This window comes from Monodelphis domestica, chromosome 4, assembly GCF_027887165.1.
Source record: "Monodelphis domestica isolate mMonDom1 chromosome 4, mMonDom1.pri, whole genome shotgun sequence".
Classification (NCBI taxonomy): domain Eukaryota; kingdom Metazoa; phylum Chordata; class Mammalia; order Didelphimorphia; family Didelphidae; genus Monodelphis; species Monodelphis domestica.
This window is the reverse complement of record NC_077230.1, coordinates 43,352,027-43,378,248: the sequence shown is the minus strand read 5'-3', so window position 1 is coordinate 43,378,248 and position 26,222 is coordinate 43,352,027. Positions and strand designations below refer to the sequence as shown.

The following is a 26,222-nucleotide window of genomic DNA, read 5'->3' as shown; positions in this document are numbered from 1 at the left end:
GCCCAGGCTCAGGAAGATCTCAGTTCAAATTCACCTCCAACATTTATAAGTTATAAGACCTTGCAATGGAAATCATAAGAGTTCCTACCTCACAGGCCTGTTGTGCGGATCAAATGAGATGATATCTATAAAAGCACTTAGCACAGTACTTGCCATATTGTAATCTTAAAGAAGCTTGTTCCCCTCTCCTTTTTCCTTACTTTCTGGAATTTCACACTCAGTTTCTAGAGTCAATCATAAGTGGAACTACAATATTCATAGTTTTATTATGAAACTCACTTCATTTCATTACATTTTTCCCCTACAAAAAAAATGTGATGAAATACAATGAGTTTTCATAAATAAAATTATGGATATTATCATTATATGTACATATGTACATATGTGCATATATGTACATGTATATATATACTCCAATGAAATATATATACACCAATGAAACATATATATATGTTATATATATATATATAAAATCACTTTACTATATAGTCTTAGTTACATGAGGGCACTGACAAGTTAAGTGGTCAAGAGTGGGCCAAACAACCAGTATTTACTGTGAATTTTAGATTTACTCCATCCTGCTGAGTCTTAGAATTCTAGCAATGAAGAATGTATACACCCCTACTTAAGGATTAAGGGTTGAGGAGGATGGCCTATGACCAACATGTACTAGTAAGTGACAAATAAAAAAAAAAAAAGTGACAGACCCCCTGGGCTGTCCTAAGCCAAGCTTAAGCTACCATTGGTACATGTGAGATACAGGAAGTGATGTAAAGAACTGCCTATATATTTTGTGTCACTTCCTCTTTCCAGTCTCTCTCGCTTATTCTCTCTCATGGAGACACTGGGCTCTTTCAGTGTTGGGAGCTCATGGTGATATTCTTAGCATGCTTGGTGAGTGGTTTAGGCTGATTCTTCTTTTCCTTTACCTCTTAAAGCACTATCCTCCTAGGAGGCCCCTCATCTCGGAGGAGGCCTTGTGGCTGGAAGTCAAACTAGATTAAGAAGACCTTTTGGCCTAGGCCTCTGAACTCCTATCTGTCCAATTCCTTTTCCTCTTATCTTTCTTAATTTCTTCCTATTATGGTAATTAAACCACTATAAAAACCCCAAACTGACTTGAGTATTTTATTGGGATTGAATTGTAATCCTTGGCTACCACTAGTATAATATATTCAGTCAACAACCCTAATTTTACCCTTAACATTACCTAAGTCCAGACTTCATCACTTCTCTAATATTTACTACCTGCTGGACTACAGACAAGTCATTGGACTTTCCTAAGCCTCAGTTTCCTCATCTGTAATATGACAGGTTTGGGTTAGTCTTAAAGTTCCCTTCTAGCACTGCAAACCTATGAACCAAAATCTTTCTCACAATTCTCTATCTGCTACAGCTATGGATTATTACAGTGCTACTAAGTGGTGTAAACGATACTAAAAGTTCTTTTATGGTGCCCTAAGCAATAAGTAAAAGCTATTTTGTGCAGGATAACTAGATAGAGAAGCAGAATGGAGTACAGAGTCTGGAGTCTGGAAGACTCATCTTACTGAATTCAAATTTGGCCTCAAGACTCTATTGTAAGGGCAAGATACTTAACCCTGTTTCCCTCAGTTTCCTCATCTGTCAAATGAACTGGAGAAGGAAATGGCAAACCACTCTAGTATCTTTGCCAAGAAAACTACAAATGAGATCACAAAGGATCAGACAGGACTAAAATGTCTGAACAAGTAGTACATAATTAAGGAATATTAAATAGTATATTAAATTACTCTGGGAGTTCACAACATATTTTTAATTGCTCTTGTAAGAGATTCTTATACATTGTGAATCACCATAGTATATTATACTACCTCTTTATTTAGTTCTATAATTTGAAATAGAGAACTCTTTGGAATATTTTGAACTTTTTAGGAAGGAAGGGAGGGAGGAAGGGAGGAAGGGAGGAAGGGAGGAAGGAAGGAAGGAAGGAAGGAAGGAAGGAAGGAAGGAAGGAAGGAAGGAAGGAAGGAAGGAAGGAAGGAAGGAAGGAAGGAAGGAAGGAAGGAAGGAAGGAAGGAAGGAAGGAAGGAAGGAAGGAAGGAAGGAAGGAAGGAAGGAAGGAAGGGAGAGAGGGAAAGAGGGAGGAAATAATCACTTATTAAGCACTTACTATATACTGGGTACCTTACTAAGTGCTTTAGAAATACTAACTCATTTTCTCCTCACAATAATCTCACAAGGTATATGATATTTTCATTCCTATTTTACAGTTGAAGAAATTGAGGAAAACAAGTGATTTGCCCAGAGTCACACAGCTAGTAAATGTCTGAGGTTGGATTTGAACTTGTCTTCCTGACTCTAACCCTACCACTATTTCCACTGCACTATCTAGGTGCTTGAGTGATAAAAAAGGCATGTCATAGGATTCCATTTCCATTTAATAGTATTTTTCTCCTAGAAAGGAAAGGATTAGGATACCAGAAGGACAATTAGGAATATTTTTTCCAAAAAGGCAAAGCACACAATGTTTATGTATTCATGCATTTGAAAGATGAGGATGAAGATTTATGAACTATGATCTCTTCATTGTCATGCTATATCCTGCTTCTTCCTAATATCTAACCTAGTAAAAAAAATTATGAGGTATATTCTACATTGGACATTATTAGGAAAACATGGACCTTTGAGTTTGTTTTAATTTAATGTCTATGTCAAAAAAGTGATTACTATAAAACAAATAACCTGGTCCATAGGGGATATCAAATCCCAGTGGAAACTCTACCTCAGTCTTTACCCTCCTGCATCTACATCTAAAAACCAACATCAACTCTTTGAGCTACCAATAAATAACCAGGTAGAACAGTGTATAAAGATCTAGGCCTGGTGTTGGGAGAACCTGAATTCAAAAGTGACCTCAGACACTTCCTAGCTGTGTGATCCTGGGCAAGTCACCTAACCCCCATTGCCTAGTCCTTACTGCTTTAGTATCTTACTGCCTTAGTATCAATACCAATTCTAAGACAGAAGGTAACAGTTTAATATATATATATATATATATATATATATATATATATATATATATATAAAATAGAGAAAAACAGAATTTGGAAGTAATTTCTATAAATTCTATTCCAAAGATGTCCATTCCTCTCTCAGTATGGAGGAGTCCTCTGAATTTGATTACTGGCCACAAAGGGCAACAACTATCACCCCTGCCTTCAACACTATTCTAAAAAAGAAAACTTTAGAAGTTGAAACATTACTTGCCATTATTATCAAATCCATGGGTAAACTCATGGCCAACAATGACTCCTATAGCACCATAACTCAGAGACCTGCAACAGATTTATAAAGAATAAAGAGTTAGAAGGGTAAATATCAATCACAAGTTCTTCTAAATATAAAAATACCAAATAACATCAAATGAATCCAGTGAAGACAATCTAAAGTAATCCATGCCCACAGATTAGGAGAAAAACCTGAAGTCAGTCATGTCTCATCGAAACGAAAAGCAAATTCCAAATCATAGACAATCACTACACCCATCCTTGGGGTGACACTATGCATATAGTATGTGCATACATGCACAAACATCCATGCATTTAGGCATACATACATATTTCTGTCTAAATTCCTAAGCCATCAGCAGGATTGGAAGAGTCCTGCCACTTACCTCGCCATTTCTTTTCTAGCTGAGAATTCATTGAAAAGACTCTACAGCATTAAAAATAAAACTATTCTCCTAATGTAGTCACACAAAAAGAGTAAGGATCAAAGATTAAAAGGGATCTCTGTGTTGTCAGCTCTAATCATTCTCCTCTGGCTTATGTGACAGACAGGCCTGCAAATGCATGACACAGATTGTGAGGCATTAAACAGATTTCCATTAAGTTTTCAAAAGGAGGTGTTAACACTATTTCCTTCATCTTTGCAGAAGCCAAAAAAAAATGATATACAATCACATCTAATGCACTAGAATGCCACAAATGGAGATTTAATCATTCCCTAAGTGGCAGATTATATCTACTTCTTGACTATTTTATGGGGTTGTCCAACGTTCTGAAGAGGACAATAAGAAGCTCGCTCTTCAAACTAATGCATGATATGTGTTCCTTGGATGAGTGGCTAAAGTCGTCTTGAATGCTGGCACAGTTTGCTGTCTGCTGCCCTCACACCCGCACAGATATCAAAGGAAACTCAGATACAGACAATACTCATTGCCTATAAGAGCAGGCAGCTAAAGTTTTTCAAGTAACATGTTATTACAGGACATAATGATCCTTAACATACTAATTGTTTGTCTCAACTGTACCCAAGGAAGTGAGTTAAGATTTAATTTTTCCCCTTGGTAGCCATTCTTTCCTTTGTGATTTCCTTCCTGCGAGGTAATTTGCATTTGATAAAATGTTTCCTACTGTTTTTTCCATCATTGCAAACCTTCATTAAAGGAATAACAGTAAAATTATGCATTTCAATCATGGAGCTATCTTGTAATTTTACATAGTGCAGGGTTGTATCAGCAGCATTAGGCATGTCTTCCAAGAGCCTGGTTCAGAGCTTTTCCTGGTCTCTCTGCACCAAAGATAGTCTTTCCTTCACTGGGTGCTGGTTCTACATGGGTAACAGACTAAATGAAAGGAAGAGGCATAGAAAAAAAGCAGCCCTGAAGAAATTGTTCTGCCATGGAGCAGGGAGGAGGTTCTAACAGGTCTCTTTCTCAAGCAACTAGTAGGGAAGAAGGCAAGTAGAATATTGCTATAGAACTAGAGCAGAAAAGGACTTCAGGGACTATCTAGTCCAATTCCTGCATTTTAGAGATGAAATTGAGGCACAGTTAGACTGAGAAGATTCTTGAATCGGTGCTGAACTCCTCTGTTTCAGGAGAGCTTAAGGACAACAGTTACAGTTAACTATAACAATAGATAGAATTACATATATGCACATAACTTTGATCTGTATGTATAAGAATAAGGCTATCCCATTGGGCTAAATGCATATTCTCCTTTCTAAATAAAGTCAGGGAATGTTTGAAATCAATAGATTTAAAAAAAAAACATGTTTATAAAACTTAAATATATTCACAAAACTTCTCAATAGTGACTTCCTGCCTGGGGGATGGATCATTTCCAGCAGAGAAAATCTAGCTCATTAAATGTACCACTGTCAGCTTTTAAAAACCAGTTTGAACAGTAAGGTTAGTGTTTTACTGATTCTAGGGCTGGTCCTGAAACTGATGATAACTTGTATCTTTAGAGTGCTTTTCCTCCAAATGGTTCTGGCTTGGTATTAAAAAATACAAAGTGGGGCAGCTGGGTGGCTCAGTGGATTGAGAGCCAGACCTAGAGACGGGAGGTCCTGGGTTCAAATTTGGCCTCAGATACTTCCTGGCTCTGTGACCATGGGCAAGTCACTTAACCCCCATTGCCTACCCATTACTGCTCTTCTTGTCATGGAACAAATACAAGTATTGATTCTAACACTGCAAGTAAAGGTAGATAGAAAGATAGATAAATAGATGGATGGATGGATGGATGGATGGATGGATGGATGGATGGATGGATGGATGAATGGATGGATGGATAGAGAGAGACAGAGATGGATAGAGAGATAGATAGCTGAATAAATAAATAAATAAATAAATTTTTGTCTCTCTTCATTGATATTTAGAATATTCATGATTCCTTTGTTTAAAGGCAAATATCTTTGGAGAGGTTGCCACTAATTCCTCATCAGGGATTAGTTTATCAGATTGCTTTCTATTTTAGAGGTAGTTGAGATGGAATGGGACAAGTCAAGGTGAATTTGGATTGAGGTAGGGTAAAGAAGGAAAGCTCAAATCGGGGATTAAAAAGGACAGGCTTGGGGAAGAGACTACAGTAGAGAGGAAGAGAAGAGGGAGAGTAAAAACACACCTATTGACAACAAGGAGGAATCCCTAAAGTGTCAAGAAAGCCAATGGAAAACAAGAGATGTTGCTCTTTAGTTGTTTTCAATAATATTTGACTTCATTATCTTATTTAGAGTTTTCTCAGTAAAGATACTAGAATGGTTTGCCATTTCCTTCTCCCATTCATTTTACAGATGAGGAAACTGAGGCAAACAGGGTTAAGTAATATGCCCAGGATCACACAGCTAGCAAATATCTGAGGCTAAATTTGAATTCAAGAAGATGAGTCCAGTGCTCAATCGATGCAAGATAGGAAAATACCAAACTAAATATTCAAGTTCACCTCATGATTTTGTCTGAAGTTGACCCTAAATCTTCAAATGCATTGGATAAACAATAATTCTGGGAGTCTGGGGAAGTCCTTTAACCCTGGGCCTAAGTTTTCTCATCTAATAAAAAGGGAGTTAAATTTGATGATCTCCAAGGTCTCTTCTAGCTATAAAGCTATAATAAAGCAGTGTACCAAACAAATGGAAATGGGGGCCACTAATTAGTACATAAAGATCTCTGTGTGCCACACACTGACTTAGAAAATGACACATTAGAGGGCAGTTGAGTAGCTCAGTGGATTGAGAGCCAGGCCTAGATATGAGAGGTCCTAGGTTCAAATCTGGCCTCAGACACTTCCTAGTTGTGTGACCCTGGGCAAATCACTTAACCTCCATTGCCTAGCTCTCCCCACTCTTCTACTTTGGAACCAATATTGATTCTAAGACTGAAGGTAAGGGCTAAAAAAAGAAAGTGACACATTAACATTATCTGTGTTCTATTGAATTTTTATAATTTTCTTAAGTATTTCCTAATTACATTTGAATCAAAAGCCACAATCAGCCATTGTCCTCTTGTTTGAAATATCTGCAAAGGAACCAGGGATTCTGGAAGGTTCATTAATAAAGACTTCAAAGGTAAAATGGTACATTAGAAGCTACAGCCTTATTTCCTTGATCATTTTACCTGTAATTTGCATGCCCTAAGGTTTTCTAGACTTCAGAAAAAGACAGTAAGCAATGGCAGGACAATGAGAGACCAGTCACTTGGATAGTGCTAGATTTAGAAGAAACAGCCTAGCATAGTTCAGAGTGCCAAACTAGGAGTCAAAAAGCTTCCCTTAAATCCCAGCTAAAATCTGACCTCCTACAAGAAGTCTTCCCCCATCCCTCTTAATTCCAGTGACTATTCTCTATTCACTATTTCCTATTTATCCATAGAAAACCTGTTCTGTACATATTTGTTTGTATATTGTCTAACACATTAGACTATAGGCTCCTTGAGTAGGGTCTGTCTTTTAACTTTTTTTGTATCCACAGTGCTTAGCACAGTGCCTGGCACATAGTAGGTGTTTAATAAATGTTTATTGAATGAATGAATGAATGAATGAAAGGAAACCTAAATTTAACTCTCCTTCTGACATTGACTTTGGGCAATTCATTTACTCTCCCTGAGGTTCATTTACCTCCTCTTTAAAGTGCTGATAATATTAGTGCTATCTCCCTCACAATGATGTTGTTTAAAAAAAAAAAAAAAGACCTGTGATTTCATGAGCATAAAGAGTCCCCCAATGATGAATTCCCTCTGCTAATGCAGATGGGCAACTTCTCCAAAAAAGTCTTAGAGAGGTAACTGGGATACCAAGAGCTTAGGAGACTCAGGCAGGATCACTTAACCAGAAAGTATCAAAGGCAAAATCTAGTTTTGAGTTTACCTCTCTACCCACTATTCCATACTTTCTCTCTATATATAGATATAGATATACGGATATATCTAGATATAGATATAAAATAAAATCTCACCAACATTATACAGACCTTTTCTCCATTATTTTTCTCTAAGACAATCAACCCTAGTGACCAGTATCAAATATAAATATCTCTTCTGGCCAGATGTGAAGGCCACTATTCATCCTAGGAGGAATGGATATAATGCTAGACTTGGATCCAGGAAGACCTAGGTTCAACCCTTGCCTCTAATATTAATTAGATTTGTGACCTTGGGCAAATCACTTAACTGCTCAGCTTGTGAACTGCAAAATCTGGAAAACCGTGAAAATAATATTCATCACAGAGCCAGCAAGAGGGTCAAATGTAATAATTTATATTAAATTTCTTACAAATTTCAAATCTATATAAATATCAGTTATTATTATTATTTTACTAGGCAATACATTCACAAAATTCAAAATACATTTGCTTTTTTCTTTTCTTTTTCCCTCTCTCCTTTCCTGATCAATTTATTATTCTATTTTTTAAGCAACTTTTTTCCTTACTCACCGAGGATATGCTGTTCCCCAAAAAAAAGGCTTTTGGAGTTCTCCTGCTGGAAACCCTGGGAAAAGAAAAAAGAATTGAATTTAAATATTTGTATTTATTTCCATCCACATCCAGAGAGTTTCTGGCTAATGGGCCTTCCTTGTAGTCAGAGAGCTCTCCTAACTTCCAACCATAATTCTGCAGCTTTATTTGAAATGACCCAATCAAAGCCTCCGAGATCATTTGCTTTAAAATTAGGACACAAATGCAAATTATTGGTGGAGTTGTGAACTGATTCAACCATTCTGGAGGGTAATTTGGAACTATGCCCAAAGGGCTATAAAACTGTGTATATCCTTTGATCCAATGATACCACTACTGGGTCTGTACACCAAAAAGCTCATAAAAAGGGGGAAAGGGTCTACTTGCTCAAAAATATTTGTAGTATCTCTTTTTGTGGTAGCAAAGAATTGGAAATTGATGGGATGTCCATCAATTGAGGAATGGCTGAACAAATTTTGGTATATGACAATGATGGAATATTATTGTGCTATAAGGAATGATGAACAGGATGATTTCAGAAAGAACTAGAAAGACTTACGTGAATGGATGCAGAGTGAAATAAGCAGAACCAAGAGAACATTGGACAAAGTAAAAACAATTTTGTGGAATAATCAAATGTGATAGACTTAGCTACCCTTAGCAATGCAATGATCCAGGACAATTCAGAGAGTCATAAGACAAAGAATGCTATTCACCTACAGAGAAAGAACTGTCAGAGTAGGAATGCAGATGAAATCATGATTTTTCACTTGTTTATTTGGGCATATCTTTGGGGGGGGTTAGATTTTATGAGATTATTCACTTACAAAAATGAACAATATAGAAATGTGTTTTGTGTGATTACACATGTATAACCCAGATAGAATTGCTTGCCAGCTCCAAGAGGGGGGAAGGAAGCACCAACGGAGACAATTTGGATCATATAACTTTGGGAAACATGTTGAAATTTGTTGTTACATATAATTGGTAACCATGAACTTTTGCTTTTCTGTAAATTTATTTAAATTTATATGTGATTTTTGTGTAAATTATGTTTTAAAAGTTGTTAAACATAAAATGTTACATATAAAGTAAAATATGATTTTTTTAAAAAATGAATGCTATCCATTTCAGAGGAAGAACTGTTGGAGACGATGCAGATCAAAGCATTAGTTTATTTATGGTTTTATTTTGTAGTTTTGGTTTTATGTGAGTATTCTCTTATAACAATAACCAATATGGAAGCATATTTTGCACAATAATACATGTATAACCTAGATCAAATAACTTACCATCTCCAGGAGAGATTAGGGAAAGGAGTAAGGGAAACAATTTTCTTGCAAATCTTAAAGAGCTATAGAAATGTTTGCTCTTATCATTCCCATGTGAGGAGGTATATTACTATTTTACAATAGAGTCATGAGGGGAAAAAACTATTCATAGCATTGCCAAGACCCACATCATTTCAGAATAACATCATTAGGACATTATGACCACAAATTATCATAACACCCAAATATCCTACAAGTTGAGGATACCCCCTCCTCCTCATTCTCACCAGGGCAGTGGATTCTGCTACGGATCTAATTGTCCCCATGACATTGTCTCACCAAATGGGAAGTTTTCATGGAACTAATTAATGGAATTGGGTAGAGTCTACATGTTCATCATCAGATAGACTAATCCATCTACTCTAAGAGGGGCAGTATGATGTAGAAGAAAGAAAACTAGACTTGGGATCCAGTAGTTCAGGCACATAGCTATATGTGACCTTGGATAAGTCGCTGAAATTCTCCAGACTGTGATGAAATGAAATTCCCACATCTGTAAAATGATTACCTGGCCTGGTGGTTGCAAAATTCAAATGAGATATACTAATGATGAAACATTTCATAAAACTTAAAACCTATGTCAATAATGTTAGCCACTATGATTATTCCTACCAGTTCACTTTTGTTGATACTGGTGTCTAATACTAGATGTCGAATCTAATTTCAAAAGGCAGATTTCTTCAGTTCAGGATGTTATTTCCCTTATATGTTCATGTTCTCCCTGTCTGTCTCTCTGTCGGTCTCTGTTTCTCAGTCTCTGTCTCTCTCTCAGTCTCTCTGTCTCTCTGTCTCTCTCTCTCCCCTCCCTCCAATCACAAATTTCTTCTATTCAACAATTCAACAAATATTTCTTAAGGACCTACTATGTGCAAGACACTGCCAGGCACCAAGGATAGCAAAGGTGAAAACAAAACAGTCACTACTACAAGGAGTTCATAGTCTTCTGGGTTTCTAGAGATTTAAAGTTTTTAAAGGAGGCTATGTCATCACAGTTTTCAGAATATTTAGAGTCCTAAATATCTCTGATTTCTGTATGTCAGTCTCTCATCTTTTATTTAAGCAATGTGTCTGCTCTGAGAATCCCTCCAAAGTCCAAAAAGATGCCAGATCTCTATGCTTTTATGGCAACTCCCCCATCCATCTCCCAAATTTGGCACAAGTCTAAATGGGCAGAAAGATCATAAGCCAGTCACATACCCCCTGAAATCACATAGGTTTCTCTACACGTTACTACGTGCAGAATTCTTGTACGTTTCCAAACCCAGAGCAAAGAAGCAGCTGGCACTTCCGTGCCCTCTCTCTTCAGCCATTCGCTGTTACAGCCCTCAGAGTCGCATGCCGCTGCCATGACATTCCTCTGATCAGCTCTATCTGTTCACCTTGTCAGGTCCAAAGCACCCAGTGCTGATAAAAAAAAGAATAATCGGATGCCCTTCTGCCTGTTTTGCTTGAGTGAATGGATAAATGGCTTAAACCACTTTTTTTGGCAAATGCAGACTAGCTAGAATGATAGCTCCAAATCCTGACAGGGTCAACTCGGTATCTTATCTTTTGAAGTAGATAAGTTGTATTAAGCAGAGCTGGAAAATAAAAAATGAAGAGAGCATTTTCCTTTTCTCTAGACTTCTCCTGCCCTCTCTCTCCCTCATATATATCTTCTTTCTTTTTTCTTTGACTTCACATTACCCTCACCACTTGTTTCATGCTTTAATGCTACTTTTCTCCTTGAAGTTCACTACCACTTACTGAATTCTCTCTCCCATCCTTCTCCTGGAATTAATCACAAATACTGAAATAGAGAAAGAACATTTTTCTTCTTCTTGAAAAAAAGAAGTGGGATGCAGTCAATACCTTCTTTCTAACTTTCTCTGCAATTTTGTTACTCGGTGTCAGGTTCTTAGATTCTATAATAAAGTCAAACAATGAACACTGGCTAAGTATCTCCTATGTGGCAAGCACTGTGATAGGCCCTGTGGAGACAAAGGTCAAGATATGGTTACTGCCTCTAAGAGCTGACATTTTATCAAGGAAAAACAGCATGTAGACAAATCAATAGATATAAAATATAACTAAAGTAAATGAGTTAATTTTAGTGTTAAGAAAGACCTTATGTGGGAGATGGTCCCTTAAGTTAAAAGCACAAAATCATCATAAATGAGCTCTCTAGCAGTGCTGGGTGTGCCCAGAGAGTAAGACAGTTCAACAACACAGTCCTAGGCATAAGCAGTGTCTTAGGAAATCATGCTTTCTCACATGCCTCCCCAAAATGGGTGGTATCCAAGAGGATACACTGATGCCAGTGGCCAATTCACGTCCAAGAAAAGGAATGTGAAAACTAGGGCCAAAATAAAAGAAAGCGCCTCTGTTTCTGAGCAAATCTATTCTCTGTGGGTCAAATAGCAGAGGCTAAAGAAAAGATTCTTGCAAGGATTGCAGTATGAATTAGGTGACTACTAACATCCCTTCTAGTGAGGCAGTGGCTAGAACATTAGGCCTAGAATAAAGAAAACTTTAATTAAAAATATCTTATAGTATAGTATAGTATATTGTATTTTATTGTATCATATCATATATCATTCCATATTATATTAATTATATTATATTGTATTGTATTATAGATAATATAGTTATATTTTATATATTGTTACTTATTTTATCATTTAATATTATATTGTTTACTATAGTATTTACAAATATATTATATATAATTTATTATATATCATAATGTATAATTTATATAATTATAATGTATTGTTTTAGATAATGAATTATAATAAATATAATATATAAATCACTTATAAAAACATATAACTATATATATAAAAGAAATAAAAGAAAAATCTTCCTGAATTCAAATCTGGCCTCAGACATTTATTAGCTATGTGACTCCGGGTAAGTCACCTAACACTTTTGGCCTCAGTTTCTTCATCTATAAAATGAGCTGGAGAGGGAATGGGCAACCCACCTTTACCAAGAAAACTCCAAATGGGGTCACAAAGAGTAGAACTTGACTAAAAACAATCAACATCCCTTCCGGATGCCAAATTCCAGAATGCCACACTTTTGTGGAGTTAGGTTTCCATGAATACAATGAATCCAACACTAAAATATTAGAATCTAATCTAATAAACAAAATACATGCTGTCTTATGCTGATCTAGTAAAACATTGTGAGGAGAGGGGAAAGGACGTTTGATAGCTTCCTTCTGTGTAATATAGCTTTCATGCTTTTAAAGTAATTTATGTTTAGTCAGTCTCTCCAGACCGTGTTTCATAGGAATTGCTATCATCATCCTTTCTAAGGAAAGTGCTCTAAGCCTTAACAGGAGAAATATGTTTCGTCCCTCTCACACCCTCTCCACAGAAGATTTTTCACTTCCACTCCTAGGGGCCTGGGAGAAGGCATGTTTTTATAGTAGAAGGGGAGAGTTGAGTTGAAATATGACCTATGATTCCATGAGAATTATTGTATGATATCAGCATTTAATAGGATACTTACTCTCCAAAGAATCTCTGCTCAATAGCAAACTCTGGATGGATTTGATTATCCAACTTTTCCCTTCAAAAGCAACAATTATGCCATTCCAATAGAATGGCTACTACTGCAGACTAGAGTCTATATAAAGTGTATATTTATGAAATACTTTGCCCATAAGAAAACATGGATGAACAAGAAGCAAAAAAAGAGATTGACATACTTAAAAGCTGAGAATGTAGAGGTATCTACAGTCAATAATCTTTAGTGGAAGTTCTTAATTTGGGGTCAATGAACTTTTCCTAAATATATTCTGATACTTTGGTATTTTATTTTATACATTTGACGGTATTGTTTTGAGAATGGGTCCATAGATTTCACCAGATTACCAGAGGGTCTAAGACTTGGAAAAATAAAAGTTAAGAATTTCTCCTTTGGTGAATTGGTGAATTGCTATTTTCCTCCCTATGCCTAATCTTAATTCTTTGACCCACAGATCAGGGGCCATAGAGTCACAAGTTTACAAAGCATAGTCTTTTATTGATTTATGTAGAATTGGGAAATTATGACTCCTCATCTTCTTACTCCCCATTCCCAACCCTCTCATATCAATTACTTCCACTTTAAAGCACAAAATGCTTTAGGAAGGTGCATATTGTTGAACTGTAAAGACGTGAGGCACCTTAAACACAAGCTAAGGCTATCATCAGAGTCAAGTCATGTAACTTCTTTGGGCTCCATTTTCCTTATCTATATAATGAAAGGGTTCAACTAAGTGATCTGTAAGGTAAGTTGTAAAGCTATGCTTCTGGGATCAGGAAAGAGAGGGTCAAACATAACTGAGATGACAGGTATGTCTAGAATTAAGAGCATATTCCTCTGCTCCTAGAAGCTCATAATTAAGCTCATAACTACTACTATGATTTATCTACTGACTTTATGAGATGCTAGGCACATTATTTAGCCTTCCTTTCTTCTCCAATTTCCTAATCTATATAATGAGAGCGAACAGAGCTAGGACACAGTACTTTAAAACCATAAACTTCTAAATTTTTTTTCTGTTATTTGAAAACTTTTACTATTATTCACAATTCCATGATGCTAATTAGGATTCCATCTCTCATTAAGTTAAATGTGTTCATACTTCCTTTTCTCTTGGCTTTTGGGATTGACTATATCTAAAAAGATGACATGGACTTCACAGTGTTCATTGCCAAATCTCTTAAACCCAAATGGCTAGCTTTTTTTTCCATTAAAAGGAAAAGCTGATGATTTTTTTTAAAACTTAACTGGAAACTACCAGAAGACCTAATCTAATCTCAAACTGGAATTATTTTATTCCTGACATTCTATTGTTTGGCTTCATCAGAAGCACTAGGATTACTGAATTAATAATCTTTGATATCAACTATGAGCCAAAAAGCAAAAGCAAAAGTAAGCTAGAGAAGGAATGAAGATTACTTCTTTAGCTTGTCAACTCCAGAATCATAAAATGGGATCTAAGTAATATTAAGGTGTACATGATGAGATTTATGTGTTAGCTATAAAGGGATATATGCATGTAGATGTATTTATCTATGAAGATAGCCTGTCAAACCAAGCTCCAATCAACCCCACACAAATTCAGGGGAAAACTCTGAGGCATTCAAAGCCTGCCAATACAGAAGCATATTCTGAAAGTTCTGTTAACAATACATGTATGAAGTTAACTTCATTTAGTAATAAAAAGAATAAGCAAAAACAATGAAAGATATTAGGAGGTAGTTATGGATGCTAATCTTTGCAAACTTCTATTTCAATCAATCAACAAGTATTTATTAAATACCTACTATGTGTCAGACACTGGGAAGATAAGCACAAGGAAATGTTCCTACATGCAAGGAGTTTACATTCTCAAGGGGGAAACAAGTGCATGTACAATTATATACAGAATAAATAAAAAGAGAATAAATTGAAGATTGTCAATATAAGGTATAGGGCAGCTAGAGAGAGTACTGGGCTTGAATTCAGGTAGACTCCTCTTCATGAATTCAAATCTGGTCTTAGACAGTTACTAGATATGTGACCCTGGGCAAGTTACCTAACCCTTCTGGTCTCAGTTTCCTTATCTGTAAAATGAGCTGGAGAAGGAATGGCAAACACTCCAGTATCTTTGCCAAGAAAACTCCAAATGAGGTCATGAAGAATTGGACACAACTGAAAAACAACCAAACAATAACAAACATAAGGTAGTTGGGGACAAAGGGGACACTAGGTTCATCAAGAAAGGACTCATGTAGAAAGTGGTACTTGAACTTCCTCTTGAAGAAAGAAGGAATTCTCTAAGGCAAAAATAGAAGAAAGTACATCCCAGGCATAGGAGGACAGCCTGGACAAAGACCCCAAAACAAGAGATGGAGTGCTATGTGTGAAATACAGAGAGGGCAATTTGGTTTGAGTCCAGAGTGTGGGAGTGAACTAGAATCTACTGGAAAGTTTAGTTGGGGCCAAGTTGTAAAAAGCTTTTAAAGCTAAAAAGAAGTGTTTATATCTGAGAGGCAACTGGGAGCCACCGAAGTGGGTTGAGTAATGAAATAAAATGTTCAGATCTGTGCTTAAAGAAAATCATTTTGGTAACAGTTACCTAGACTGTTATAGTAGCTTCCCAACATGGTTACTGCCCCCACTTGGTCCTCTCTCCAGACTATCTTTCACTCAGCTGCCAAAATAATCTTCCTAAGGCACAAAAAAAATGTCATTCTTCTGCTCAAAAATCATCAGCAATCCCCTACTGCTTCTAGAATAAAATAAAATAAAAAATCTTTAGTTTTATATCACATTAGTCTCCTTCACTTCTTCTACATTCCAGTATAAAAAATAGAGATTTGAACCTTGGACTTCAATTCCCAAAAGTCCTTGGAACTTCCCAGAATTCCCCAGAATCTCATCTGAGTGCGAGATCACAAATTATTATTTAAAGGGGCTCTCTGCCTACTTGAGGCTCTCTCTTGGCTTCCACTTCTAGGGACACGTGGTTCTCTACCTAGCCGGCAAGATGTAGGTAGCACATGCTTTCTTATTTTGTATTTTCTTTATTTCTTGATCTTTAATAAACTTCTAAAATATAATACCTTTAGCATAGAGACTAATTTTAATCTTAACTAATTTTAATTATAACACCAGTCAAACTGGACAATTGACTGATCCACAAACTTGCTCCACCATTTCTTATTTTCATGTGTGTATTCATATGGGTGAAGGAATTCAGTGCCTGGAAGGCACTCACTCAGTTCTCATCTCTCAGAGTCTTTATCTTTCTGCAAGACTCAAAACAAGACCACCTCCTTCATTGTCTTCTCTGATCCACACAGAACAAAGTATTCTCTGCTTCCTCAAATACCCCTGGACTCCATTGTGTGGATTCTTCCTCTAAAATTCCCCCACCAAAATTGATGTGTAGGATGCATATTACCATCCTCACTCTCTTACTCCAAGATGAATATACAGCAAGTTCCTTGGTGATGACGGCAATTGTTTCATTTTTCTCTGCATATCTACAGTTTGTGGCAGCTAAGTGGTGCAGTGAAAAGGGCACTGGGCCTAGAAGGAAGATCTGAGTTTAAATACAACCTCAAATACATCCTAGCTCCGTGACTGGAGTCACAGAGTCAGACATGACTGAAATGACTGAACAAACAACAAAAATCTACTGCTTGACTTTTTTTCCTACAAATGAAGTCAGAAAAAGGAAGATAAGAAAAAAGGAAGTTGCAGATTAATGGAAGACTGGGTCAAAAATATTACTTAGAAAAGCTAAAAAAGCAGTTCATAGGGCCAAAGTTGGAGAGGATGGAGAGAAATATGTCAGAAAGAGTGACACCTGAGAAAGAAATGAGAGAAGCCAAAGACTTTTTGATTACATGAAAGCTTCATCAATCATCTAATCAATGTACAAGTCTTTCAGTGTCAACTACTTGCCAAGATCTGGGAATGCTCTGGAGACACAATCATAAAGAATGAAAAAGTCCTCATGCAAAATGAAGTTACATTTTAATGGGAGACACAGCAAGTACATATAAAAATATATGGAGCATAAATATAAAGTAGTTAAATATAAGATTTTTAGGGAGGGAGGGTATTAGAAGTTGAGAGGCTCTAAATCCCAAAAGTACCAAATATCTTTGCAAAAAAAAAAAAAACCCAAAATATATTATATTATGGTGAACTAGAAGATAACTATGACTGATGTAGGAGATAACCCTGATCATTTGTTTATACACAAGTCAATGCTAAAACCAGAATCAGCAAAGAGCAAAAAGAATAATAATGAGTAAAGGGTATAATATACAAATAAAAAAATACCAAACTGTTTAAACATGTAATTTGCCATCAAAATGTATGCAAGAAATAGCACTGACACCAATTAAAATATTTTATATACTAATTTAATCACTGGGCAAAATTAATTGTCATAACAAGGCACTCAAAAGGACTAATGTTTGCCAAATGGAGGGATGGCTGCCAAAGGCAATATCCAGTTAGAAAATGAGCTTATTTGTAAAATCTTGTAAAGAAGGGTGATGGACAATTTTGAGCAATGTACTATCATGACGCAGAAAGAAGCAATGGAACATACAACTAAGCAAAGTCATCCCAGGGCACTGTAAAAATTAAAATTAATATACAATAACTTCAATATTATATTTTGTAAGATTTATTAATAATCACTAGAAGTAACAAAATAAAACCACATGCCCATAGCTAATCTACCTGTTCAAATAGCTTGCTCCACCAATGTCCCGACCCAGGAAGGAAAGAGGGCTAGCCAAGCAAGACCACCCTATGTCTTCATCAGCACATAAGGACAGGAAGTCAGTGAGCTCCTGGGAAATGTAGTTCAAAGGAATAAGATTTCCAATTACACAGCAGCAAGGTGGCTCAGTGGATAGATAGTGAGCCAGGCCTAGATGTTGGAGGTCTTGTTTCAAATATGGCCTCAGACACTTCCTAGCTATGTGACCCTGGGCAAGTCACTTTACCCCAATTGTCTAGCCCTTACTACTCTTTTGTCTTAGAGCCAATAAACCGTATTGATTCTAAAATGGAAGGTTTTATAATCTTAAAAAGTCATCATAAAAGAACTTAAGGACAAAAAAGAAAAAATGAAAAGAAAAAACCATAAAGATTCATAAAAATTATTATAACAAATAATTTTCTTTATAAAGAGCTGGAGCCACTATACTTAATACCTAACGTCTTAATCCCACGTGTATTTATAAGGAATGCAGAAATGGTACTAAAGAGAACAAAGATGAAAAAAGCAGCTAGATTGGACCAAATAAATATATGAAGAAGAGATCTGTGAGGGAGACTCAATAAACATTTATTAAGTATCTGCTGTGTACCAGACACTGTGCTGAACATAGAGGATACAAAAAGAGATCAAAGAGAGTAGCTGGCCTCAAGGAGTTTATGATCTAGAGAACAATTATAAAGACATTTAGGGAATGGTATGCAGTGCAGAAAAGAGGGGAAAAGATACTAAATGTCTGAAAATCTCAGAAGTTATTACTATCCCCAAAAAGGAAACCAAGAGAATATCAATTACTACTAAGTCACATATCAACTTTCCCATTTATGTGAAATTTGTTTGACAGTCAACTCTACATGAAAGGAAGATATCCTTTTTAAAGGGAACAAGCTGACCTTCACAAGTGGTATTCAATGATCAATCCCATTTTACCATTTCACAACTGACTTAGAGATGCAGAAAAAAACCCACTATGCTTATTGTTTGTCAATTATGAAAAAAAAAGCAGTTCATAGATCAAAACATCACCTAGCAGGCTATTTTTCAAAAAAGTGTTGCCCATCAAATTGACTTAAATGATTCAAGATTCCCTCAAAGACACAATAACAGAAATAACCCTGGTCACTGACCATCTTCTAATCACAAATATTAGGCATAAATATAATTCAAGGGAGTGTATGATCACAAAAAGTGTTATGGAAGAGTTCCAAAAGAGAGTCTGTGTTAAAGAAAGATTTCTTGTGGATAGTGAAGTCCTCCAGATGTTCCTGTGCCAGGATATTTGCAGGACCCATCAGGAAGGGATCTGTAATCACTTGAGTTTGGTCTGACCATCCACATGGGAAAGCTTTTGCTGCTTAGAATTACTTATTATAATCAGATCAAAAAAGTAGCATTCATTAGGACATGGCAATCATGGAGCATTTTCTATTTGCACTGTAAGGGGATATTGCTATCACTCCTGAAATGATAGTTGTCTTTATGTAATCGCTGGCATCTTTTAGAGGTTATATGAATGTCAACCTCTTCCTTTACCAAAAAGTGTGGCATTCTAACAGATATGACTCATGTTTAGAGATAAAGTAAGAGATAACTTGGCCATCTTGACCATCTGCTACCTTCCTGCAGTAACATCCATATGTTTAGAACTAATTTATAGGGAATAGTTTCTTAAAACATCCCCTCCTAAGACTCTCTATTCTATCCTACATTCCTGGCTTGAAACCTTAAGATTTCAAAGAAAATAATTCCCCCTTCACTAGTTATTATAATAATTTAAAATGGGTTTGACAAATATTAGAATTTTAAAAATTGTTGTGGTCACTGTTTATAATAATTAAATATTAAACTATGAGTATATTACTAGCTTTAGTAGCTTTATTACAGCAGGGTAGAGATAGTAAAGAGGGAAATGTAGGAAGAAGGTAGAAAATATTGTCTAGCTAAATACCCTATAATTGCAGATCCAAAGAAATCCAGCTCAACTCTGACAAAGGCTCCCTCAGGTCCCAATCTCCAACCAGGAGTCAAAGTAGTCTCTTCAGCAAGTCTTACCAGCGAAGAATCAATCTCCAATGCAAAAGTCCAAGGCAGAAGAATCCCTCCAATGCAGAAGACCCTCCAAATCAGAAGTCATCCAACGCGGAGACATCCATGCAGCAGAATCCCTCTTTCAGCAAGAGCCACTAAGGCAGCAGAAATCCAACATGGTGACACCAACACAGAAGTCCTCCCTCAGCAAGAGCCACCAAGGCAGCAAAATGAATCAGAATTCCCTCTGCTGACTTTTATAGTTTTCTCCATGTCACTTCTTCTCACTCTGGTTTCTACATCCTCTCACTGTGGGTCTATCACATCTCAGGAACAAATCAAAGTCTCCCAATTTACCTAGCACTGGGAGGGGGGGGGGGCAGTGCTTGTGGTCTTTTAGGATCTAAATGTTAATGACTAAGTAAGTGTCAGAGGTGGGGGGAGTCCAAGTTCTTGATTGATTAAGTTAAAATAAACAAAAAGGGTTTAAATTATTTTTCACATTATGATGTGACCTCATGTTACAATGTTCAATACCTTATATTCTACATTAATCTTTACCTTTCCAATATGTCCATTTGTGTAGACTCTGATTATGTTGCTTTTCTGTTAACTACTTTGGGTGTGTATAAACTTTATATTTATTAAGTTTATATTTAAGCTCTCTATATATTTTGGTATGTTTTGTGACCTTCCAAATTAGAACTTTAACTCATTGTAATTGGGACTCATTTGTGCCTTCAGTGCAACAGTTATTTAATAAATACTTGTATATGGATTCAATTCATTTAAAGATGACAATAACACTGGTGATGATGGTTAACCAGTTACAAGTATGGATCTATTGAAAAGGCTGGAATATAATGGGCATAGCTTTTGTTACCCCATGTTATAGAGCATATGGGAAAGGAATACACATTTTTATAAAGCATTTACTATGTGCTTTTTGGGAAGCAACAAGGGAACCAAGAATCCATTTTGTGAAAATGCATTTTACAATCAAAATAATGAAACCAAATTATGAATGGTGAATGTTTGTTAATTGATAATAAAATTTAAATTTAAAAATAAAAGGTATCAATAATCATTAAAAAGGCATTTTCTGGCCATTTATTTTTAAATTGGTTCTCCCTATCTTGCCTAGACTGGAAGTACAGGGATGAGAGGATCTCAGTACTGATCTACATTGAAGTTTTCACCTGTTTGGTTTCTGACCTGGACTGGATCACCCTCTTCTGATAGCCTTGTGGATGGTTCCTTTTCCAGGGACAAGGATGATGGAGTCACTATACTGGTTTTAGCCTGGCTGTAGCTCAGAAATCCTGAATTCCAGGGATCCACCAGATTTAGTCTCCCCAGTTTATCAAAGATTATAGGGGCACACCACTGCCAAATAAAACATAATTTTAAGTACCCTTTATTAAAAAAAGAAAAGGAAATGTATTTCTTTATATTAGAACATGAGAGTTTGTTCTATTAAAAAAAAACTTTTCATAAAGAATAATAAATCTGGAATTTCCAGATGTCAGCTAAGACCACATGCCAAACATGAGGCAAGAAAAAAGCAGCATTTGTTTTTGTAAAAAGGACAGGTTTTTGTCCCCAGCTCTTATATTTTGGTCTCCTTTGGCTTAGGGAGGCAAGTAATGGTTTCAAATTCCCTTACTAGGCCATTTGGAAAAGCAACCCACTTTTGTGAACTGTATAGTTTAAGGTTTTTATTATGGCTACTTCCTAATTGTTTTCTTGGGATGGTTGGAAGGCCTGCAAATGGGAATCCAGCTGCATCTCAACAGGGAACAGCCATCTGTGCAGAATCTTCTGAGGAATATGTTCAAATGGCTTTCACCTTCGGAGACTGATTTGATGAGTTTTGTTAGTAGTTTATGCACATTTCAGTTAAGATTTCCAGAACTGTCTGTAAGGCCCTTAAGTATTTCATTTAGATTACTTAATTAGCCTTCAAGTGAATAAACCTATTTTCCCCTTGGTTTGATCACTACTTAATTTGAGCCCTCCCCATAAAACTTCTAAATTTGCACAGTGAATTTTATTGAAATCTCAAGTTTAAGCCAACTTTTTTCAAGGCTAACTAGGATGTCTAGTGTAGGCTACAACATTATACTAATTAAGGTGTGGGGGGAAGGGTTTAAAGCTAGGAATCATTACAGAAATTCCAGAGGCTCATAGAGATGAGATAAGCAGAGAATCACAGAACTTCTAAGTCTCAAAGGATCTCTGAGGCCATGGAGTCCAAACCATGAATAAAAAACTGCTTTGCAATAAAGCAGACAAGTGACCATGTAGACTAAGCTTGAAAAGCTCTAATAGAGAAGCCCACTCCCTCCCTAGGCAGCCCACTCTACTTTGAGACATAATCCACATTTAAATGTAGCATCAGATGCTGGAGTCCAAGCCATGAATAAAAAATTGCTAGAAGTATATCTGATCTCTTAAATATTGTTTCTCAGTGGGATATGATTGGTTTGGGGTTATCTTCTGATCACTTTGTCATTTCTTAGGGGAAAAGAGGACCACAAGTTAACCCTTTTTAAAGACAAAAACCAGTTCCATACTGATCACACATAGTGAATAGCAAAGAAGCCCATTTATCCATATTGTAGCAAAATAGAAATCAGAGAAGGTATACATAGGAAAACATATCAAAAAATGCATAAATAATAAAACCCAGCATAAAGGAGCTCTTCCACTGGGAACTCAACTCAACCAAGGGAGACAATCTTGGATCTCACCCAAAGGGAAACTCCCCGAAGACTCTAGAGTAGCAAGTTAGGGATAGGGATGAGACTACCTGATCCTTTCATATCTTCCCAGAGTGTTTTCCTTCAACAACCTGAATTGGGATTGGCCTCCTCCATTTTCTCTCTCCTACCACTGCTCTTGAAGAAAAGATTCTCATTTGAAAAGTCTCAAAGAGTAACTTTCTCTTAAAGAGTCCTCAATGGAACTGAAGTTCTCAGCTTTCTTCAACTCCACTTTGCCTCTCATGTAAAACAGAATTCATTTCCACCAATCAGGAATCCCATACTAATGGGCTTTGGGATCGGACTTACATAAATAAAATCCTTTCCAACTTAAAGTCCTATATATAGGAGGGATACTCAGAAAATTCTGGAACTAGGTTATTAGACAATAACCTCCATTTCCTCCTTCCACAACACCTCACCCCCACAGAGAAGAGAAGCTTCTGGAGACAGGAATTGTTTCTCTCTTTATCTTTGTATTTCCAGCAGCTCTTTAGTGTCCTGCACACCATAAACACTTAATGAGTGCCTACTGAATTGAGTATCAAGTGAATTCAGACATAAATCTCAATAATATAGAGACCTAAGGTGATTCAGTCTCTGTTAATTTAGTTTGCAACTTGTAGAGTCAGGTAGATCCCAAATCTTGAGAGTAAACTCTGAGGCTTCTTGCCTTTCTCCAAACACTACTATTTCAAATTCTATTATTCTGTTAACATAAAAATTCTACCTGTGACTATCTTGTATTAATTGTAAGGTTTTTAACTAGCTTAGGCCCTGGCTTTGAAGAAAATATGCCTCAGATTTGTTAGGCGCCTTATCTTGTAAATAGTGGAATACCCTTGATTAAATTAAAGCAATCAACTGCTCTGTGTATTTCAAGTAAGCTAATAGAATTACTCATTTAGCCCTTAGGGATGCTTGTTTTCAATGCATAGGTTTATTTGCTTATAATAATTGAAGAATCTATTTCAGATGTATTAAAATGGAAGCTAATTTTAGAATAAGGCCTTCTGCAGATATGCATTCTATGCTGAATAAATTAAATTATATACATTTATACTAAAGCTCTGGGTATACTTTAAAAAGTAGCATTTTTTAATTAAAACAAAAAACAAGAGTAAAAATGTGGCTAGTATCCCATCAGCCTGACAACTTCACAAAGAACTATGGCTACTGTCTCTGTCAAAGATCCCTGGATTGAGCCCTAAACTCCATTTGCCAATGGAGACCCTCATGAAGAGAACAACCCTTATGGAGAAGCCTGTTCAATATCCTGCCACCAACAACAACAACTAAGCAATTATCAAAGATGAGCTGATCAATCCAAGAGCCCCAAGAATAGCAATGTCGCACAAGCTAAAGTCCAGTCACTGATATTTACACATTTAAAGTATTTAATAAATGTTTTTTTTTTCATCCTTTTAACTCCAACCACTCTGGAAGGAGCCCTCCTTCACATCACTCACTGGGTGAGTAAATACTGAAGAGTTCTCTTGGTTGCTAAGAACTCAAGGATGAATGCCATGGTAAGCAGAGCTCCTCTTCTACTCTCTTTGTTGATCCTCTAAGGCTTCTGGCAGGTTAATTAATCCAGAAAAATGCAAGTTCCCAGTTTAACCCTTGTGCATCTGTATATATTGGATTTTAATTGATATGATGGTATGATTTTAATTTTCTTGTACTGAAATGGCCTGTGCTATCTAGCTTGAAGGGTAAGAAAAAATCTCAATTATTACTATAGAAAAAGGAGAGACATAAAGCCATAGGCAAAAATTACAGGATTTCATATCAAGCCCAAATAACAGCTAAAATGTGTGTAGTCAGGAAGGGAAGGAGGGAGATAGTTTCTATCATATGGCTTGGGAAAACTTGCATGGAAATTTGTTATTACATGTCAATGGTAAAAAATTAAAAATTAAAATATGAAAATAAAATAAAACGTTTATAGTGCTTCAAGTTCTACAATGTGGAATACATACATGATCTCATGTAATACAACCCTGTGAATAGGTGCTATTATCAGCTCTCCTCCCCTACCTGGTATAGGTCAGGAAACTGAGGCTCAGAAAGATTCAGGGATAATTACTTGTCCCTGGTCTGTCACAAAGCTAATGAGTATGTGTAGCAAAATTCAAAGGAACCAAAGCCTAGCAGTCTAAATACAGCAAGCTATCCAGGAGGACATGCTGCCTCTTTGCAGAATAATAACAATGGAAACCACTGAGGAGCAGGGATTATTATAATTTTGGAACCAGCATCCCCTGCACGAGCACAGTGTAGGCACTGTGATAGTAGCTGAGCTAGGTAGAACAGTGGATAGAGTGCTGGGTTTGGAATCAAGAAGACTCATCTTCCTTCCTAAGCTCAAGTGTGAGCACAAACATTTACTAGTGATAAGGACCTGGACAAGTTACTTAATCCTGTTTGCCTCAGTTTTCTCATCTATAAAATAAACTGGAGAAGAAAATGGCAAACCATTCTGGTATCTATGCCAAGAAAACCCCCAAATGTGGTCACAAAGAGTTGGATATGGCTAAAGCAACTCAACAACAACAAAATAAATGCTTGTTGATTGAGTGAGTGAGTGAAGAGATATGATCCTGGACTGACCATGGTTTGGTCTCTTGCTTTGCCATTTGTTACCTTACTGTGACTGTGGTCAAGTTGCTTTCAGTTCTATGAGGCTAATATTTCACATTTGGCCCCCATTTCACAATTGACACTATAGTTCTACAAATGATATCTCATTTGATTTTCACAATAACCCCATAAAATAAGCATATGATCTCCCTGTGATCTGTTTTTAAAATTGTAAACCTTGAAATTTCTCAGACTTGTGAATGTTAAAAATTTCCCCATTGGACTGGGAACATTCCCCATTTTGATGAGAAAACTCCTTGCTATGGGAAGGACCTCTACTCCACCCGTACTTAAGACTGCTTTAGGGGAGAAAAATCCTTGCTAAACAAAGAAAGTACTTGGACCCATGCTTATAATAAGGCAAGGAGTTCTTTGAGTCATGACTGTTTTTTAGAATTGATACAATGAGATGCTAGGTACCTAAAAGGGTCGGGCAAGTTTTCTCTTAATGAGATTAGTTGACTCAGCTCTGTTTTCACTGGTTCAGACTTACTGAGGAGATTAGTCAACACACAGCATTTTTTCTGGTTCAGACTTACTGAGGAGATTTGTCGACTTAGCAAGAATTTAGAAGGGCAGTCCTTTGGAAAACGTCTACAGTGATTGGTAGATGTAAGGACTTAGGGGAGGTGACATAGGAGAAACACCTCCTATATAAGAAGCAGAATCTCTTGAGGAAGAAAATCCCTTTGGAGGATCTCTGATGAGGATCGCTTGAGAAGAATCTCTTGAGAGAGGCTCTGGAGAAGGGAAGCTCTTGGAGGGCAATCTCTAAGGAGGTCTCGCTGGAGCTCCTCTGAGGGAACTCTGTCCCTCTGGAGGCTCTGGAGAGAGGCCCTTTGGAACAGTCTCTGGCTGGAAGTCTCTTTAAGGAGGACTCTGGCTGGAACTCTCTCTGGTGAAGTCAGCTGAGATGGAGCTGGCCTGGTGTCACTAGAATCCTTGCTTAGACAGACCTTGTGGTGAGTGTTA

The 26,222-nt window shown here is 36.6% G+C and overlaps 1 protein-coding gene across 2 annotated transcripts in view; it reads right to left on the bottom strand.

Annotated features, from left to right (window-relative positions):
- The window catches only part of PHEX (phosphate regulating endopeptidase X-linked), a 273,600-nt gene that overhangs the window by 29,694 nt on the left and 217,684 nt on the right, over positions 1 to 26,222 (bottom strand). For both annotated transcript variants that reach the window (XM_056793356.1, XM_056793357.1), the window contains 2 exons: positions 8,197 to 8,251; positions 3,246 to 3,317 (listed from right to left, as the gene is read on the bottom strand). In XM_056793356.1, coding sequence (XP_056649334.1) covers positions 3,246 to 3,317; positions 8,197 to 8,251 — 127 coding nt within the window. The remainder of the gene's footprint in view (positions 1 to 3,245; positions 3,318 to 8,196; positions 8,252 to 26,222) is intronic.